This window comes from Hippoglossus stenolepis, chromosome 11, assembly GCF_022539355.2.
Source record: "Hippoglossus stenolepis isolate QCI-W04-F060 chromosome 11, HSTE1.2, whole genome shotgun sequence".
NCBI classification, from domain to species: Eukaryota; Metazoa; Chordata; class Actinopteri; order Pleuronectiformes; family Pleuronectidae; genus Hippoglossus; species Hippoglossus stenolepis.
In genome coordinates, this window is record NC_061493.1 from 2,792,067 (window position 1) to 2,813,354 (window position 21,288).

General features: G+C 40.9%; 1 protein-coding gene across 1 annotated transcript in view; it reads left to right on the top strand.

The window, feature by feature from the left end:
• Positions 1–21,288, top strand: part of LOC118117164 (cadherin-18) — a 147,978-nt gene that overhangs the window by 123,738 nt on the left and 2,952 nt on the right. Inside the window, exons 9-11 of the mRNA XM_035169184.2 lie at positions 893–1,017; positions 4,726–4,840; positions 17,220–17,489. Of these exons, the coding sequence (XP_035025075.2) occupies positions 893–1,017; positions 4,726–4,840; positions 17,220–17,489 (510 nt within the window). The remainder of the gene's footprint in view (positions 1–892; positions 1,018–4,725; positions 4,841–17,219; positions 17,490–21,288) is intronic.

Sequence of the window (21,288 nt, forward strand, 5' to 3'; positions counted from 1 at the left end):
TTGTTTCTCCATCTTCCTCTCTTTTTTAAATCAATACTTTTTCTGTTTGTTGCTGCCTTTTTAGTCAAATGAGACTCTGTCATTTCGTGCAGTGAAGACTTTATTCTCATATTCTTTCGTTCTTTTTCTATTGTAGGACTTTTTTGTGCTCTCTGAAATCATAATGATTTTTAATTGTGTAGGAGTTTCCAATTATTTATTTGTAAAGCTTTTTCATGTTTTAGTTAAAATAAACAAACATTTTCTTACATTGGTATGACAGGTTACAAACGTCTCTTTCCTTACATCTGTCAGTCATTTTTCTCTCAATTGAAACAATGCATGATGGTACATATTGCTTGCTGCGTGGCCATCGGTTGTAAACTACTTTTCATTGTGGGATACTATGAGTCCATTATATAGGTTATAATAATTCTTAATACACATTTGGTCATGAAAACTCACTTTAAAGTGGATCGTAATAGAGAAATAGATAAAGATATAAAGATAGAGATTTCTTCATGTAAATTTATGCACAGCAGAATCAAAGATATACTTCTGTTGGTGAGGGTCATGTTAGTCTGGTTTATGTTAATGATCTCATTGACCTTGGTTTGTATGTATACTGTTAAATACAGCTGGTTTCTTCTGAATGGCAGCATTTTCCTCAGATCATATCCCATTTTTAATATACAGTGAGTGAATCTGCAGAACAAGAAAGAGCTTCTTTAAAACACATCAGGGAAAATGTACCCTGTAAAACAAAAAGTTCAGAACACTATATTTATCATGGACAGCTCAAATAGAAAAGCTGCACCCTTACTCCCATTGTCAATAGGAGACAAACATGTCTCTTCTTTGGCAATACAGAAGGGATTCAGCAGCTAATGCAGTTTCTTGTGTTCATTTTCAGATAACCCACGTATGGTGAGTCACGTCCCCGTCACAATCCAGGTCCTGGACGTCAATGACAACGTGCCGTCCATCTCTGGGGGCAACAGTGCCGTCATAGTGTGTACGAGCACCAAGAATGGACAGGTACGGTGCTGATTTAAGGAGAACAAAACACGTGTTTGGTTTACACTGATGATGTCAATTTCTTAAAATCTGATCATTAGCAAAAAGAAAACATTATTTATTATTTGTAACGCTTTGAGAACCTGCTTATGTGAGGGAAAAGGAATTCACATCTTGTTTGTCTTAATTGTTACATCGACTTTGGGGTGAGTAGGAAAAATCTGACCTGAAAATTCGCAAACTCACTGGAGGCAAAGTCCCAGGGGACATCTGTAGTGCACATCATCTCTCCCACGATGTTTCGCTTCAATAGCACCTCACAGCTTAGATAAAAGCAGAACACGTGTTACATAATAGAATGTGTGGTGTGAACCTGGATTTAAAAGTCCTGTGAGTTGTGTGGCAGGAATTTTTTTTTCTGTTTCACTTTAAGGGCCAATCTGTCCATCTTGCTCCCCAGGTGACATGTCTTTCACTCTCATCTTCATGATGCTGAGACTGTGGCTTGTATGGGTCCAGATGTATGGTTATACCTTAAAGATTCTGAGAAGAAGACACCAAACAGCCGAAGTCATGCTGTAGCCTGGGTGTGATAAATAAGAGGGCAGGCACAGCCACGTCTCCATCAGACAAGTCACCGTGCTGAAATATTTTCCACACAGAGCTACAGCAGCTCAGCTTGTTGTGTTGTGACTATATGATGTCATGTCATGGGATTTCACAATGCAGGGGTCATTAGCTAGATAAGATTATTTTTGTATGTACTGTATATATATATATGTGTGTGTATTAAAATTGTTCCCCAGAAAAGCAAATTATTCCCTGCTGAGGAACAATGACTGATCCTTTTCCCAAAAAAAATGATTTAGATTGTGACCTGTTTGAAATATCTTCAGTAGGAACTATCGTCTTTAGACTGAGAGCCACAAACAGACACTGAGAGATGGAGCAACACATAATTAGCTTTGGATGCACACCCAGACTTATCTTCAGGCATAGGTACACTGAAGAAACGCCATGACCATGAAGATGAAGGTACAGCCTTACAGCATGATCTGAGGGAACAAGCTCTCAAATTCAGGGTTATCTCCTGGTCCTGTCTTCCTCTCTGAGTTGATGTGCAGCATGAAGGAATTGAAACATATAGTACCAGGTCAAGTTGACTCTGCAGAAAAGGAAACGTCTCAACAGAACTCAGTTATGTTCATCCCTCAAACACACAAACATACAAAGTAGAGCACATAACACAATAATAAAACCACATTCCGCTGCTTTCTCTCTCTCTCTCACACACACACACACACACACACACACACACACACACACACACACACTGGCAAACACTCACTAATGTTGATCTGTAGCCTTTTTGTTGTGTGTCTGACACCATCAGTGGGGGATTTATCAGCTGAGCTGCAGACTTTGCAGCTTCTTGGACCCATAAATTATTCAGACTGTGGAGCGTGCTGATGCTTCCGCTGCTGGGCCAGATAGCAGCAGAGACGTTCATATTAAAACCTAAACGCGAGCCTGCCTCCCTGACACCCCCTCATCCCCGCCACCTCCCCCCCGCCAGCCTCTCTGCTCCAGAGCAGGCCCACTCTGAACCAGCAATGATAAAACACCTTTTTTTTTGTGTGCAAATCACAACAGCACACATCTGCATCACGGCAACTCCTGCACTCACATGTGTACACACAAAGGTGACGCATCACACACGCTCCCACTGTCTTATGTGTGTCGCCCCTTCTGTCTGCCGCCTTCTCTGCTTTTCGAGCAAATCCAAGCTCCAGTCTGCTTGTTTCCAGCGCATGCACTATATAATCATTTAGCTTGGCCACAGGCACATGCTTAGCACAGTCAGTGTCAAGGGACGGCTCTTTTCGTTACACTGCTGGTATTGCAATAAATTGACACAAGGAAATGCTCATGCTTGGCACATCAATCTGGTGTGACAAATTTCTGCTGCTGCATTTGGGGATTCACTTGTCTACTACATTTGCATAATTGGTTTCAAAGTGATGAGACTGGCTGTTTAGGTTGTGGGGCATACAGTACATTTAATATGCATCTCTTGTGTGCTGTAAGTACAAGCACACAAGTCCAAGGGCTCAGAATGCAAAGCGTCATTTGAGATTTCCACCTTCTTTTTTCAACACATGTACATGAGAAATGTCATGTAGAGGAATGTGACTGAAGTAGAAAAGATTAATTTCACGTTAATAATATTTATAATATTATATTTATTAGTAGATAATCTGCTGAAACTAAGAATTAAGGGGTTTTATTACCATAGTATGAGTGCTTTATATCGACACTGTGAGTGGGACCCCTCCCATGGAGTCTGCCGCGTTGCACCATGTTTATACAGTAGCCTGGAATGGACAAATCAAACACTGGTTCTAAAGGGGGCCTTTCACGTTCTTATATTATCTGAAGGCTAATGTTCGCTGCCTTTAGACATGCAGTAATCTCCAGATATTCTGCTGACATCCTCCGAAGGGGCAGAACGTGAGAGCACATTTGAGTTAGAGCCTGCGGACATTCTCCGGAGTTTCACCATCCAGCCCACTAGACTCTGGAGAATGTCAGAATGAGCGTATGTTTAGAATACAGCAGGAGAACCTCTGGAGGATTCACTGCAAGCGATCAGGCTTCACGACTAGAAGCCATTAAATTCTGCCGAAGAAATTTGGATTAAAACTCCTCTGAAAGGATCATCCAATAAATAGATTAACATAAATATGTCAATCTGTAAGCAAGCACCCTCCCACTAAGTTCCTCTCCGTCTTCCACTCGTGCTGACATCACGTAGAGGCAAAACCCAATGAGCTGTACTCAGATTTGGGGATTTAAATTCGAAGCGTCAGTTGAAAAGTTAGGTCAGAACACAACTAGGACAAGTTATCTGCATTCAGGCTGGTGCTGATTTCGATCTGTGGGTAAAACCTTCTTATTAAACCGTCAGAGGCTGATGGGTTTTGCTTGTCTTGAGCCGTCTGGAAATAAGGCTTTAAATGCTTCTTGCATCCATGGTCTCTTTACAATGAAACGTGATCTTTGACTAAGAGGCAGGGCAATAAGGAGATGAAATGATAGAGCAGATGATAGTTATATGGTAATTAGATGTGGGGAAATATTGTGTTCCATTTGCTTAAATATAAAGCAGCCTTGAGGCAGGCGACACTAGAGTGAAATGAAAGAAGAGACACAAGACATGGGCAGAATGAAAATGAGCATGGGATAAATTGAGACTGTAACAGGCCTGTTTGCATTCGTGAGTGTGGTGCGGGGGTGTCAGTCCAGGACAGGTGATTACAAGGCTTGGGGGGGTCATTACAGTATATTGGTAGAAAAAAAACAATTACTACTGTGAATCAAGCTGGTTGATTTATCCAAGTTCTGAGAGTCGAGCTTAAAAATGGTGAAAAAACCCTTGTTTGTAACCCAGTGAAGTATATTGCAGCCATCACCCCAAATACAGACTCACTGCTAATTCACAATTACCACAGACAAACCCAACAGCAGATCCACATAATGCTCAAAATTGAGATGCCATCTAATAGTTTACTTTGCATTTTCAGAAAAGCTTCAAAAGTAAAACTAATTAACGTCTTTTTTTTTGTTTAATAGACTCCAGAAATGACAAGAGGTCAAACTGGGTCCACTCAGACTGGAAAGAATTAAAACTGATTCTTTCCCTCTCTTTTTCTTACCAACTCTCATCAGGTGATTCAAACCATCCGAGCAACAGATCTGGACGACTTTGCGAATGGAAAGTTCTCCTTCTATGTGCCTGCTGAGCAGCCAGTTGATGGGAATTTTACCGTGAAGGACAATGGAGGTAAGACTTTAGTAAACAGGCAGGTGATTTAACATACAATATACAGTCAGTTATGAGTAATAACACGTTATAGCTACAGTACAGTAATACAGTCAGTACTAAGTAACACTTTATATTAAGGTACACTTATTCACCATTAACTAGTTGCTAATTAGGAGCATACTGGGTCTTTACTAGCCAGTATAAAGCACTAATTGTTGTAATCTGCATAACTCTTAAATATAGTGTAATCTTATGTAATAAACACAAACATAGTGCATATAGTTGCATGCCGAAGTGTCCTTGAACCCCAAATTGCCCTTCTCATAGATAAAGTGCTGCACATTGATGCACTGTATGAATGTGTGTGTGTGTGTGTGCGTGTGTGTGTGTGTGTGTGTGTGTGTGTGTGGGTGTGTGTGTGTGCGTGTGTGAATGTGAATGTAATGGATGGAGAAAGATTGCACTTTCAGTTAAAGGTTAATGAAGTCTACACTATATGTCTTCAAGTAGCTGAAAACTTTTCTGTATAAAACCAAGAACATGATCTCTCTGGAATGATTCTGTCTGGACAGAAGCATGACAAATTTGATGCTGCTTCAGTTAATGAGATTGGATTTTATAGGAAACAGTTGATGGAACGCACATTGAATATAATGACTCTGAACATATTAGTTTCACATTCAGTCTCAACATCTTGTGACTTATCAGAAAAGTGTAACTGCACTCTAAAATGTAACTTTTGATCTGTTAACTAAATTAGATGACTGTGCTTTGCCAAAACACAATAATACTGGTTTTGATATCACTTTTATCATCACATTTGTTAATAAAAAACTAGATTTATGGGTTCAAAACACTTCATAATGCCACTTAGTGTTTGAAACTATCTTGGACTTTGCAGGGCCAGGGCAAAGGCTGGTATCCCCCCTGCCACTGGTGACCACTTGTGGGTGGGAATCTGGAAAGCTGTGTTATTTTTTCGATTCTATGCTAAAACTCATAAACCACCACATTGTCTACGATTTAGAGACATTGCCCCTCCTCTCCTGCCCCTTGATTGTCTCTCTTACACGCTCACACCATTTAAACCATTGACTAAGACAGCCGCCTGTGCTGGTGGTTCAAACAGTTTGCTGTGACCGTGGTCTTGGCGGTCGGGAAACTCCGGAGGGGAGAAGCCTCTACTTTTGTCGTAAAAGGTTGTGTGTGTGCTGCTACTGGAGTTGTCGCTCATAGTAAGACAACCTAGATAACTTAGCTTTAGCATGGCAATTGGTATGTCTTATGTGTGTGTGTTTACAATGTCTGTGTGTGGGGCTAGGGGGGGAGGGAATTTGAATTGTATGCCTGACACACAAAGCTAGCAACTAGCTGGTGAACATAGAGGAACAATTTTTCACTCGATACCTATGATGTCAAAGCTAAAACAGAACTCCAGAGAACCTGTGTGGAGAACTTACAGAAGATCAACCAGTTCTAAGCATCATTTCCCTCTGGATACGATGCATAGGATTAAGGCCGAACGGTTTACTCTTGGTTTCATCATACAGAGACTCTCACTGTCTCGCAGTCCTTCAGCTTGTTTGCAAACTGTCACGGAGGAGAGGCGTCCATCTGGCCATTCTGCCATGCAGCCCATTGTCGGGTTCTTATTCCCCTCACTTACCAAACCCCTTCTCCACTGTTTTGGCAAAGCAGCCACCTCTATATTCTAATAAGAACTATGGAGGCCACTGAGGCTTTGTTTTTGCTCTGATACCGATTGTCAGCTGTGAGACCGTGTTTAGGTTAGGCTGGAAATGCATTTCAATGGATTTGACACAAGACTGCAAAATAAACCAATGTGAATCTTAATATTTTCTTAAGCACACAATAGATTCATCAGGTTGACACATGATTTGAATGCAAATTAATGCACTGTTGTGTGTTTGTTGGATATGTTAATAGGACACATTAAGAAGTTTGCCAGAGCAACTTTCTCTGGTGAAAACAGGTTGTGTTTTGGAGTTTCCTCTTCTGCCCTCATGTGACCCATAGAACACCTACAAAGGTCTGACCTTCAGTTATGCTTCAAAATGTTTACCCTTATCAATGCTGCTAAAACCTTTATCTTTCTGATGTTCTCCTTTACACTTGACATCTGTTGCACTTCTGTCCGTCCTGGGAGAGGGATCCCTCACATGTGGCTCTCTCTGAGGTTTCTACGTTCTTTTTACCCTGTTAAAAGGGTTTTTAAGTAGTTTTTCCTTACTCTTGTTGAGGGTTAAGGGCAGAGGATGTCACACCCTGTTAAAGCCCTATGAGACAAACTGTGATTTGTGAATATGGGCTATACAAATAAAATTTGATTGATGATTGATTGAGTCTCAGGACAGTGTTGTCATGGACAAAATTACCTTGATTGATCTTCATCACTCTAATGACAGACCACACAGTCAGATAGCATTTCCTGACTGCAGATCGGTGTTATGCTATTAATGGTTTAACACACCAATTAGAGATCAATCTGCTAAATGATGCATTCTGGGTAATTGTAAGTAATGTTGTGACAAAGATTACTTTGAATAAAATGTATGATCTCTGTCATTCTGCTGCATCGACTTGTGTCCTTAATATGTGTCTGACAATGTTGCAGGAGCCTAAATCCAATCTGGTGGAGTGCTCTACCCTAAACCCGGTTTACTCTGAACTATGGACAATGTCCGCACAATTGGGTCTGGACTTTCTCCGGAGTTTGCCTTTCCTTTCATTTTCCATTCTCCAGAGATTTTACTTGGCGGGAGAAACCTCTCACGTGCAGGGGCGGATCTAGGAGATGACAAGTTCCGTGGCTAAGCCCAGAGCACTGAGACCTAAAGCCAATTTTTGGGGGATAGTTCATTTGCACAGAATAAAATTTTACTGAATTGTATAACTACTGCAAACATGACATTCAATTTGAGATTTTATCTTTAATCTTTGCTCACTATCACGGTTGAAGTTTCACTCTTAATCACAAGTATTATAAATAAGATTCACTGTAAGGAGTAGTACTGCATAACGACATACACACATTTGGTTCTGCACACACAAGACGCCAGTCCAGTCAGAGAGAAATAACACAAAGTTGGAACTTATTTTTAAAAAGCACACAACTTAGTGTTAAATAGAGCACATATTTTGGACACAGGACCTTAATTTGTTACATATAACCTTGGATTCATTTGTCCTTAATGGAGATTGGCGGTCGCACTCTACATCTCCAGACCACACAATCGGTATCAGTTCGAATTCCTTTGAACTTGAAATTTAGTTAAATTTCTTATTTAGTTAACTGAACACAAATCACCTTTTGTGCTCTATTGAGCGATGGTTGCTGCTTCAGGCTTAGTTTGGTTTCTAGGCTGCGTTCGCACTAACATTAACATTTCTGACAGTACATTCATATCACATCACGACATCCTGACTAGTTCTGCTCTATGAATTACTGAAATTAACTAAAACGTACAATTCGTGCGAATCATCAACCCAGCTGAGCAGCTAGCTCAGCTGGATAATCCTCGTCATTCAGAGGAACACATTGGAGTGAGTGTTCTTCCCTCTGGACACACTGTCAGCACCAGTCCCACTTTATGACACTGTAAAAATAGATTCTGGGCTGTTGAGAAGACATTAGGGGCAGCAGCCGCAGAGGCCACCCCTAGCTCCGCCTCTGCTCACTTGTACATTGGCTTTCTCACATTTAGCCCCCAGAACGTCAAGAGATTATCCAGAGTTTAGTGCATGTCTGAAAGCAACTATAGTTATTGCAGCTCTGGTGTTTCCCACGTGGCTGTACAGCATATGCTGTGTAGTACACCAGCTCCAGGTAATTTACATATGGAGCATGAGATTGCCGCATAATGAAGCATGGCTCAGTGTTGCTGCTGCCAAAAAAGAAAACCTGCAGTGTGGGCTGTGTGTGGCTTCCACCTGTACAAACACAGTCTCCTGGCATCATTACCACCGAGTCTCGTCTCTTTGCTTTTGGTGGAACAGGTACCAGGCAACCCCCCCCCCCGCCTACTGAGATCTGCTTTAATGTCCAGGAGAAAACCTGCTGCACCGTTGCCTTGGTTACCAAGCAAGTGAAGTTGTCTGTTTATTTCCTCTCCCCATTTAGCTTTGCACTCTATCTGTCTTGAATAAAGAGGTCGGCCTTTAGTTTACAGGGATGTGTATCAGGTTGTATGATGTTCTTTGGCCTTTGGTCTTCTGTCTTTTGGTCTTTACCCTGACCCAGTGTCCCTGTATCCCTTTATCCATGTCTCACTTTCTCTTCCTCATCTTTTTTTCTCTCCAGTCTTTTTGGAAGTCGCCTGCGTTTGTTGTTGTTGCAGTTGCTTTCTGCATTTGACTTGAAACAGACACAGAAATGGGGAGAGTTGACAACAATCTCAGTAATGAGACGCGGTGACAAGTTTCGGACAGGGAAGTTGGACAGCACTCTGTGAGGCCACCACTGTGGGCAATTTGTTGTTGTTGTTGTTTACTTGTGCTCATAGAATACACACTACCGTCACGATGGCTACCTTGCAGGTAATCATTTGTCTGCTGTGGGAGGAAGCCAGCAAGTATTAAAAGATCATTTAGTGTGGGCCTCCTGCAAAATTCCAGTACTGACAGATATGTAATAAGGGAGAAAAACCACTGAAAGAAATGACGTGTATACCCCCTCCAAAAGAGCCAATTTTCTTATGCAATGTGATTCATAACCTTTCATATATTTAAGTTTAAGAGAAAGCCACCAAATGTTAAGTGGTTTTTAAAATCAGATTTTACTTTTTACGATTTATACATATCGTTCGTATGAATATTCCGAGTATATTTGTGGCTTTCTGTATTAATTTAGATGTGAGTCTGTTATCCTAAGGAACTGCCAAGGCAACATGGCGGCTGATTACTTGCCAATGAGGATACTGACACCAACATAATATAAAATGTCCATGGTTAAGTTAAACATGTCAGGGGGCCACATCCTTCGACTGTTCATTTGAAGACGATTGCATCACTGTGGTGTGACAAGGTTGTCCAATAACGCAGGTTTCTTCAATATACTGCAGAAGAATCCGTCCTTCAACTCCCAGTTATAAGAGGATCCAACAGCTGGGTCCTTCTAGGCCGAAGCTGTCCTTCGATTCCGTGTATCCTGATCACTTTGAAAAGAGGATATAGCAGACTCAAACAGTGGCCAAGGTTAAACTGGACCAAACTGTTATTTTGGTTCAGACTTTTTGTTCTCTGACGTAGACCATGTCCTTCAAAGGAGGAATTGAGAAACAGCAGACACCTTAAATCTTGTGCTTCTGCTTTTATTACACCTCAGTTGAGCCTGTTGGCACTGTAGGGGAGTTTTTTCTTTGAATAAGAGAGGTTGCCCAAAAAATCGGCAGATCCACACAAGCCTTTTTTCAATCCAAACGAAACATAAAAATTCAGAGCTTCAGTAATCTTAGTTTCTTCCATCACTGGAACTGTCACTGGTACTTGCTCTCTTGGTTTCTCTGTGTAAAAACTATATATGTACAGCCAGAGTAGCATGTCATTAATGTGGGCAGCAGAAAGAGCCCAACAGCAAACCGGTGAGAATTAAACTTAAGTGGGAAAAAAAGGAAAAGTCTCCAAATTAAGAGACTGTTTGTAGAACACACCCTGAATCATTGTGTGAATCAACACAGCAGTCCAGCTGCTGTGTCTCTACAGACTGTTGAAAAGACACAACTTGGAAAAACATATGTCTGGTACCAATGTGCAGCGACACCCACAGGTCACAGCTGGGCTGTGGCTGAGGGGTAGAGCGGTCGTCCAGAAGGTCGGCAGTTTGATCCCAGTCTTCGCCATCTGCATGCCGAAGTGTCTCTGGGCAAGATGCTGAACCCCCGAATTGCCCCTCATAGAAAGTGCTGCTAACAGATGCACTGTATGAATGTGTGTGTGAATGGGTGAATGGCAAAACTTGACTGTAAAGTGCTTTGAGCGGTCATCAAGATTAGAAAAGTTCTATATAAATACAAACCATTAAGCTGTGTATAGTTATATACTTAGGTCTATACCAAACTAAGAATTTTGTCAGTGGATGAGGATGGCAAATATTTTTTCCTATTTCTATATCGATATTCAATCAACGCTATGTAGAATTCCCAGATTTTCAAAGAGGGTTTGGTGAGACATATAAAATATTAGACAATAATAGAGTAAACAAGCCAAGTTAACGCTCTGAGCTAATGCAAGCTAACTATGTTAATGAAACCTTTTTTTCCCCTGACACTAGATTTCATAGACAGTATCCTGCTTCTCACTCACACTCACATCCACAGCTGCCTGTGTGTGTCTGTTCTTCACCAAGTGGGCAGGGCTGCAATGTAGGGGAAGGATTTTACCCCAAAAGGTTCGACTCGAATCTTAGTTGACTGGGTGATCGACAACTGATGATTAGAATCTTCGCCCTTATTTCTTGGCAGATGTTTTAACAGTCACAGATGTGACAGTGAGGAGGACGGTGGTGCAGTGGTCAGCACTATTGCCTTACAGCAATAGTGGTCAGGAGTTTGCAAGTTCTCCTTGTGCATGCATGGGTTTCCTCACGGTACTGTGATGGTACATACAAAAAAAAAATTTCTGAAAATGAGAAAAAGCCCTGTGATCTCGGTTTATCATGGTTTCAAGCTTTTGCATCACCAACCCATAAAATATATCCCTTAAAGTAAAGCAACCTGAGGGGAGGACAGAAACTGTGCCTCTTGTTGTTGCAGAGTTTGATAGCCACTGTGAAACAACTCTTAAATCTTAACTTCATAGCCTGTTATGCTGTTTTACATTATGATGGCAAAGGTAATCAGTTGCTGAATTATGTGTAAAAAGAATGTAATGTATAAATGAATGATTGAGTCAAATTCCATTTACCTTTTGTGGTCGGCACTCAAGGGGTTTGTCAAGTTGTGCATCAAGTCACTGTATTTCTGTATAAACCAGATAATGATCTTACCTTTACCTTAACCAGAGTCTAAACCTACCATACAAAAGTGTAATAATGCCATAGTACATGGTGTATTGTAGGCTATATCAAGATGAGTTATTTTAGTACGTCATCAGTGAACATTTGACTCATTTTACCATTTTACTGTCTATAATATTACAGAGCTGATGTATTCCTCAGATTAGTATGTGGTCACGATGTCCTATTAGCTGTTTCTGTTGTCCCACAAGCGGATTTAGAACTCACGGAAATAATCAAGATAGTTTATTCATGATGAAAAACATACACAGTAACAATCCCACAGTTGTCACACCTTGAGGCTCTTTTGATTTGAACATGTTAGTTGCTGCTGCAGGGAAGATCAGAGCGTTAGCTGGAAGGATACAGGTTATGGTTCCTCTGTGAGGTGTTCTGCGATCAAATAGTACAGTTGTTATGATTAAACTCTACTTTATTTACTTACTTACTTACTTACTTACTCAAAATACTTTGAATCATTTAGCAAGCAGCATTTTTTCCCTCAGGGAGGTTATGTTTTCACTCCTCATTTTGGTTTACATTACATTTTGTTTGTAAGCAAGAATACACTAAAACTACTGGATGGATTAGAGAGGTTGCAGAACAGAAACCTCTGACAAGAAGGAGCTTGTGAACTAAGTGATTAAAAGCCCTCTGCACAAATCAAGATCAGTGACGTTTCACAAATTGCTCGTTGCAGGAGATCAGATGCACCGACCAGGCCTGAGCGGCTCGCACAAAATGTATACGACTGATGATTGGACAGTGAAGTTTGATTTATTAATAATAAAACATTTCTCATCATTGCACCATTAGAAATCCTAATGGTTGTTTACCAGTTTTATGTGGCTCTGGGGTAAATCTGGTTGGTACGGGGAGTTCAATCCCCCCTAAGATTCCTTGTGGATCACACGCTGCAATATTGAACTGATCATTTTAAAATTCCAAAATGTGAACAGCCACAATCTGCTGTTTTATTTAAAGCACATGCGAGTAAGGTGCATTACCGAACAAAGGTGCTAACTTAGGTCTATATGGCATTTCATTTACCCAGGGGCAAACAAGGCAATAATTGTTACTGTATGACGAGTGGCTTAGTACATCTAAAAACTGTAAAAAGACAAGAAGCTAATTCTCTGTTCAAGCAAAAGACGAGTTACACCAGACTCCTTGTCCCATTCTTCTTTTTTCACATTATCTCTGTGTGCACACGTGTGCTGTTAATTTATCGAACTATAATGTATGGAGTCCCAGTCGATTCTTTCCCTCCTTCCCCCCCTGCCCTCTTCACGGTCACCTCTGGAACTTAATGAAGCCAAATTAAAGATCTAGTTGTTCTCACTTACATGTTCTTCTCTCGCGAATGGCAGACATCAGAGCGGATAAAAAAAATCTATAGAAATGTGTCTCAACAGAGGTAATTGCAAGCTGGCTGCTGATAAAATCTACAGCTATGGGCTATTTGAAGCAGGCAGGATCCTCGGCCAGCCATTACTTGAGAATTGATGGTATTTAGGAAAGCTGTAGGGTCCCGGTTGAATGAGGTTTGTAATGTTCTGCACTTCAAGCTCAACAGCTGACGCTGGATGAAAAACGGAGACAAGCAGCTCTTATCTAGTTGTTATGGTGTGATGTGGGCTTACACCAGCTTTGCTTGTACCTCCATTACACACACACATATTACAGTCTGTCGCCTGCTGTTTTTCTTGTGCAGAGACTGGAGTATAAATCAAATTGAATCGAATTATAGGGCTCGTGTTAATAAGCCATATGGATCATTTTGTGGGTTTACTGGGCACTGCTATTATCCTGTCGCTTTATAACCTCATTTTACCTCCAGCGACTTTCTCCTGCTTTTTAGCTCCAAATCTCATTTCCTAAAATGGCCTCACTCCTTTCCTCTTTCCCTCCTTTCACTCATTTTTTTAATTCTTCTCTTTCACACACACACACACACACTACTCTCCCCCTTACTCCTCCCTCAGTTTCTCCCTCTCTTGACTCTCCCTCCATCTGTCATTTGAACATATTTCCTCCTCCCCCTCTCTCCAGGGCTGTTGCAGTTGTTTCCCGTCATCACACTTGTGCTTCGTGTATCACCACTTTCTCTTCCCCTTCCCACCACCTCTCAGTCGGGAGAGGATCGATGCTGCTGTTGAGAGAGTGCACCTCTGCTCCACTTTCTGCCAATTATATGTGGTTTACTAATTCAGTTTTTGTCCTTTAATCTTCTCCTGAGTGTCAGCGCGTCCTCCTCTCCGACCTCCCACACCCCTTGTTGCATTGTACACTAACAGCATGGCCGACACAGAGGGATACAGCTTGCATCTTGTTCTATGTTCTGATCATATGTCGACGAATTATCACAACAATAAAGGTTCAAAATTAGATATGGAGCTTTGGCATCATCTCTGATCAGCAATTACCTTTCTGAAAACATTTCTTTTACATTAGAAGAACATTTTTCAGATTAAATTATACCAGAGCTTTTCTACCATTTACTTCAGAGACACAGGGGGGACTATTATCTGAGCGATTTATAGTAAAAGGAACAAAGATCTTTTTGGAACAGTATATGGATGATTACAAAGAAAATGTTTGAAAATAAGTGTGAATTCAAGAGAGAGAAGCCATGTGAGAGCATCAAGTGTTGTACAGGGCCCTGAAGACCCCAGTTATGACACCTCATGAAAAGTCTCATCTACCTCATTAATAAACAACTAGAGACCCACATCACACCTACTGGTTTTAGGCAGGATTGTTGAAAAAGTTGTTTTTCAGTGCTATATAAATACAAGCAACAGTTTCTATAATTCAGTTATTTTCATGTGACTGCGGAATATTGCAGTATGGGACATCAAATGCAATTGTTTGATAATCTAACACGATGACAGGCAGTTTTAAGGTTTTAATAAGTGCATTGTTGATAAGTAACACGGTTCAAATGAGTAAATACATAACTGCAAGTTAGCACAGAATCCTTGGACTGCTGCTCTGAAAAGTATTGATAACATAGCCGACTGTTATAGCGTGGAGCTTTACCGGTGTAACTGGACTACCTTTAAAATGTTGATGTAAACTTTATTTAAAAACACAATCCTGGTTATGACACTGAAGTACCCCCATTAATGAATATATATCTTCCAGAAATGTCTGTTTGTGTGTGGCTCGTATATCTCAAGAACAGTTCATTTTATTGGCTATGATTCAGGCTTGTTAGGCCCTAAGGAAGTGCAGTGTTGAATTTCTGTGAGATTTAGACATAGGATACGTTCAATATTAATGAACCTTTCAAATAAACAGGTGACCGGCGTTCTGCAGAAACAACAGCTGGGGTAGGGTTATAAACATAAGTCATCAAAGTTTAACGTGTGTTTCCATCCTTCTGTTTCCGACTAAAATCCAGTGAATTGGGGACAGCTTATCCAATTGAGGACAAAAGTCAAGTCCTTTGATAAATTAAGATGCCTACGTGTGTGTGTGTGTGTGTGTGTGTGTGTGTGTGTGTGTGTGTGTGTGTGTTCACCCAGAGGCGCCATGCAAGTCAACAGGACACACTATGTAAATGAAGATATAAAGATGTGCAGAGTCCAGCGGGCACTGCCGGAATACATTACAAATTCCCCACACAAATGCAAACACATATATACACATGCCTCTGTCTGCTAGCTGACGTGCTTGATCATAGCTGGGAGCTCCCCAGGGCAGTTGGGCTGTACAATGCTTTGTAAAGATACACTCTTAATACATATTCAACAGTTGTGTGTATCTGCTCTCAACCACCTCAATTTATTCATTGTCATGATGACCAGCATCACTGCGTTGAATGTCAAGTGGAACAGGCCTGAAGACATTTAGAATGACATGAACAGACATAGATATAGATATATAGATATATATATACTTTACATGTCCGGTTGTATATGACTCATTGATCAAAATTCTCAATAAATCCTGACTCCAAAGTTTAGATAAATGGGATGTAGGGGGATCAACATTTACAAAAAATATAATTAGATATTTAAATGGCATTGGACGAATGGTGTCTGGTCAGATACTGTATAAATCTTGGACACTTCCTTGGTTTTCCGTCAGATGCTCTGACACACTCCTTGTTTCTATAGCGTTCTCTGTTGCTACAGTTCCTTTTCAGCGCTGACAAATTTGCTGGTTGAAATAAATTGCATCTCTACCATTGTTCAAGCTGTGTATCCTCTGTTTACATCATCTGAATACATAGAACATGAGTGATTTCAATGAGTTCTAGCCCTATATATATTTATACGGCATCACAAAGGGCTCATTCCAGGCTAGGTCACAGTTCTGGATTTGTGGCAAGCCACTTTTAAATAACGCCAGTTACTTCATCTTTGGCCTGGGCTGCGTCTAATGCACCATGACTCCACATATTGAGGAACTGCCCGAGCAACTTCAAAGAGATTGAAGTACACGAGCATCAGTACGCAACTGAACATGAGCCGAAACACACATGAAGCCGTGGTTAGGAGGCATAGGCACATCCCACGTAATTCATCATTTATTCAACTTTGCATCGTAAAACAGACATTCAGGTGATTCTGACACCAGGAGGACAAAACTGCACCAAACTGTAAGATTAAACTTCACTTAGGACACTAGGTTCAGATGCAGCCAAAATAATTGAGCATGCCTGGTGTAAACCTGGCCAAACCTAGCAACAACAGGTTTGTTTACCCTGATACAAAATGAGAAGAGGACCTCCAGTGACAAGAGATGTTAAAGGAGAGGAATTTCCCAGTATAGAGCAACAAAAGCCCTCCAGCAAAGAGCAGCATTAAAGAAACACCCCTGATGGCAGAACATCTCTCCAAAGATTATCATTTGTTCCCAGGACGACTGCATCTGTCGTCAGAGATTGTATCGAATTACTCTTGATTCTTTGATAGAGATAATCAATTATTAATATTGTTATTAGTCAAATTTTTAAGTTAACCGTTTTCATCTTCTTTGGCTAAAAATAACTACAATTGTATTAAATGCTCATAATTTGAAATGGTTACTGATAATAAGCACCTTTGTACTTAGGAATTTTGATGTATGCTGCATTTCTTCAATTGTATGTCTGAAATACCCCATTTTAGTCATTAAAGTCAATTATGTGCCCTGCTCCTACTGTGCTCTACAAAATCATGTGGAGTGGTCCGTGATTATGGTTTCTATTTTTACTGAGCTTTCTGATTCAACTAATGTACTTGCCTAAAGTACCGTTTCTTTTTTAATCCACCTTTCTCCCTTCTCTCTCACATCATTCAACCTCTCTTCTATCATTCTCTTATCTTTCTTCCTTCATCCATCTCACCATCATCTTTCATACACCTTCTTTCCTTGCCCGCCTGCCTGCTACAGACAACACTGCCAGTATAGTGTCTCGTCGGCGTGAAGGTTTCAGCCAGGACAGAGACCCGGAGTTCTTCAGCCTGTTGGTGGTGGTGGCCGATGGCGGCGAGCCTCCTCTAAGCAGCACCACTACACTCTCCCTCAGGGTGTGTGTTTGTCAGGGGAACACCAGGGGTCGCAACAGCCACAACATCTGTCAGGCCCAGGCCTTCCTGTCCTCAGCTGGTCTCAGCACCGGGGCCTTTGTTGCCATACTGCTGTGTATCGTCATATTATTAGGTAAGTTAGTGGTTGCATATGTCATGTACCACATGCCTCACCCACAACATGGCCAATGGATTCCAGTTCCAATAGTACAACATTAGTCCATTAGCACAACTGGAAGTATTGGTGGTTCCATCTATTTGTATCCAGCTTTGCAGCACTGTTCTGAGGGTAAATACAATTTGTCCAATAACTGACTATAAAGAAAAGTTCTGGAAAAATGATAACTGATAGGATCAATAAACCAGCTACAGAGTGAAGCTTTCATTTCTATATAAACTAAACACCTCATTAGGTATGTAACAAAAAAGTCTTTCAGCTGCATGAACACAATTGTGTTTTGATCTGTGGTCAAGGAGTTGGTTCATAGTGTGATCTGTGTATGTATGTAACTTCAGCCGTGATGTAACAGATGGACAGGTTTTGGGGCAGCAGTTTGTACCTGCTGTCTCTGTAGTCCACTGCATTGGATATAAATGGCCTTTCTCCAAAAAAACACTGATTTCCATTTGATGGCTCGACCCCTGATCAATGGCTGCTGTGAGTGGTTTGGGTCTGGTGGTCATAGATTCATGTTGTCTGTTTGTAATGTTGATCCAGTTTCTGGTCCAGGGTCCTCGCTCTTTCACTGATGTCCCTTATAGGTTTCATGTGTGATGATGAGGATGACTTCACGCATCTCAGTGGGGTTCCTGTCTTGAGGGTGTGAGAGATCTGGATTTGTTGAATGGTTCTTGGAAAGTGCAGGCTCCTTGTTAGTTGAGGATTTGTCAGATGTTCAGTCCATCTACCAAAGGGAACCCCTCTTGGATGATTCAGTTGTTTGGTTCTGCTTTACCTGCATCTTTTCAAGTCTTAAACTGGTGTGATATTCTCATCATTCATTCCCCACTTATCTTGGAATGTGCCACAGATATGATGTGCTACCCTCCTCCTCTCTTTGAGAAGATTTTGAAATTCTCACCACTTTTCTTTTAAAGTCATAAGTTAAATGTTTATAGTTAAGGCTTCAATTATATTATTATTATTCAATTATAGTCCCTGTCTGGAGGGTTTCCTTCATCTTCCAACATATACAACCACTTGACAGTGAAGTGACTTTTTGAAAAATTATATTTTTTTGTTATACACAATGTATACAATGAAACACTTCCAAAAGTACTGGTGGAAACTGTATTTCCCACTCTCCATTTCATGCTTAAAAACATATTACCTCAGGTACCATGCTTACTTGGCCCTTACAGCTCAACAGGAAGTAGAACACTGTGGAAAGTAGAACTATGAATTAGTTGCTTGGAATAGTAAGGAAACAACCCCAGACACTGGTGATAGTAATAAGAAACGGAGCATGAGATCGGGGCTTCTCATGAGAGGCTTCTGATCTGAGGGTGTGATAGGAGGCTCCTTCATATGCGGCAAAGAAATGCCTCCTTCCATTGCTGAATCATCAGTGATCCTATGGGCGGATGCTTCTCCAGCCAACCTATATCCCAGGGTTGCGAGCTTCTGATAAAGAGCCAAGCTGCAGCAAGTGAAGTAGCTTAAAGAAGAATGCAACCATAGGCGCCGATATATGTTTCTGCCGGTGGATGCTCAAAACAGTTGAATGCCCCAAGGATTTAACCCTTCTGCAAAAACCATAGCCTACAAAATTCGATGCTATTCGTCTTTGAAAAAGTTATCAAACTTACGCATTTCAGCACAATAGTACATTACAGGGGGGCCGACGAACACACACACAAAATGTTTACGGGGTTTAAACAAGGTTTAACTAAAGTAAATGAAATGAATGAGTAATCTGTATTTATATAGCGCTTTTCTAGTCTTGATGACCACTCAATGTGCTTCACAGTACAGTTTTACATTCACCCATTCACACACACACATTCATTCAGTGCATCGACTGTATGTGCAGCACTTTCTCTATGAGAAGGGGCAATTTGGGGTTCAGTATCCAAGGACACTTCAGCATGCGGACAAGTCAAGACTGGAGGACGACCACTCTAACCCCTGAGCCACAGCCTCCCCCAAAGTAACAATCAATGCTGCCAAAATAGATTCACATGAAGATATATCATGGGCCACCTGCGCACCACAAATACGACACCACAGTCGCCACAGATCGAAACTGAAGGTGTTGGAAGTCACTAAATCATAATATAACTTTCAGCACAATGGACAGCTCCACTCATTATTTGATCACTACCAAACCTTTAATAAAACAGATGTTATCGAAGTTTAGACTTTAACTAATGATACACACCATGAAATACACGGAAATAACCAATGCCGCCAAGTAAAAAGGCTCACATGAACATAAATCATAGGTCAAGTGATGGAAACCAATCTGACACCACTGTGGCTCTCCGTTCTTATAATACACTTAAAAACAACACAGTACAATAGTGTGGGCCACAGGCCAAACAACAATAACAACATAACAGTTAGCTATATTCTACAAGCCAAACAAGTTATGTTGTTACACACGCAACGAAAGCATACAAGTAGACAGTCAAATTGTCAATTAACCTTGGTTGAGCGGTAGAGCGTTAGTCCTCCAACCAGAAGGTCAGTGGTTTAATCCCAGTCTTCCCCATTTACATGCAAGATGCTGAACCCTGAATGGCCCCTCATAGAAAAAAGTGCATAGATACACTTTACGAATGGGTGAATGGAACTGTCAAGTACTTTGAGTGGTTCTCAAGACTAGAAAAGCTCTATATAAATAAAGATCATTTACCATTTAACCATCAACACACAGCTGCTAAATAGTAAACAGAATTTTTCATTCAGCAGGAAAGTGTTACTCAGCCGTGCACTTAATGAATTCATCTGCCATCGGATCCAGGTTCCCTTTTTATTTAAAAAAAATGAAAATGACCAGGATGTTACAGGGACAGTGAGGGTTTCGTTTGTTGGGTGATCTCTGGCAACACGGTTCTCAAGTGCTCTCCCTGGTTGTCTTTAAGAAAATCCACTACATCCTGAAAAGGCACAAGGCAGACTCCTCATTGTTTCGCTACATCCGTGCACATAGCATGATGGAGGGTCAACCAGACTTCATTCCGGAAAACAAAAGCCTCAACACATGGGTTTGACTGCAGAAGGACTAAATCTGCGATCCAGGGATGTTGATGCTGTATCCATGAGCTTGAAGTACTTTACATTTCTTCTGGCGTTTGAGAGGGCAGCTGGGGACACATAGAGGGAATCCTCCATAGAACAGGCCGTCTCATTTCAGTTCGACCTCCGACCTGAGAAGGATGTGGCCCCCAGACTTTGGAATTCAGCTGAGAAATTGAGATGGTGCAGAGGTGAAGGTGGTAGAATATTCACGGTGCTGAAATGACGGCTGAAGAGAGATCGAATAAACCTCTTACGTGGCTTCATGTAATTTTTGTTTAAGACCCAAAGAGGTATTATTATTTAATATTTTACTAAACAGAGCAAAAAATCTGACTCAGTGCTTTTGTTAAAATACTTCATTTTACCTTCTAGCCACCTTCATTGTTCTATTTTGTAGTCATCAATCTTTTCATGTTAAAAGTGGAGCTGTTCTTGTTCTCTTCTACATTTTTGTCACTAAACATGAAAGCTTATTCTCGCTCTCTACACAGCCTGGCCTAGACTGAACACTTGGTAGACTATGATACATTCTCTTAAATAATCTCCTTAAAACGAATGAAGCTCTTGGTTCATTCACAAGTATTATGAAGTGCGTCTTAATCCTCTAATATTTTTGCATTAATTTGTATTATACTGTTATTGAATGTCCCTGGTTTTCTCTAATATTCTCTATATGTCAACTTTTTCC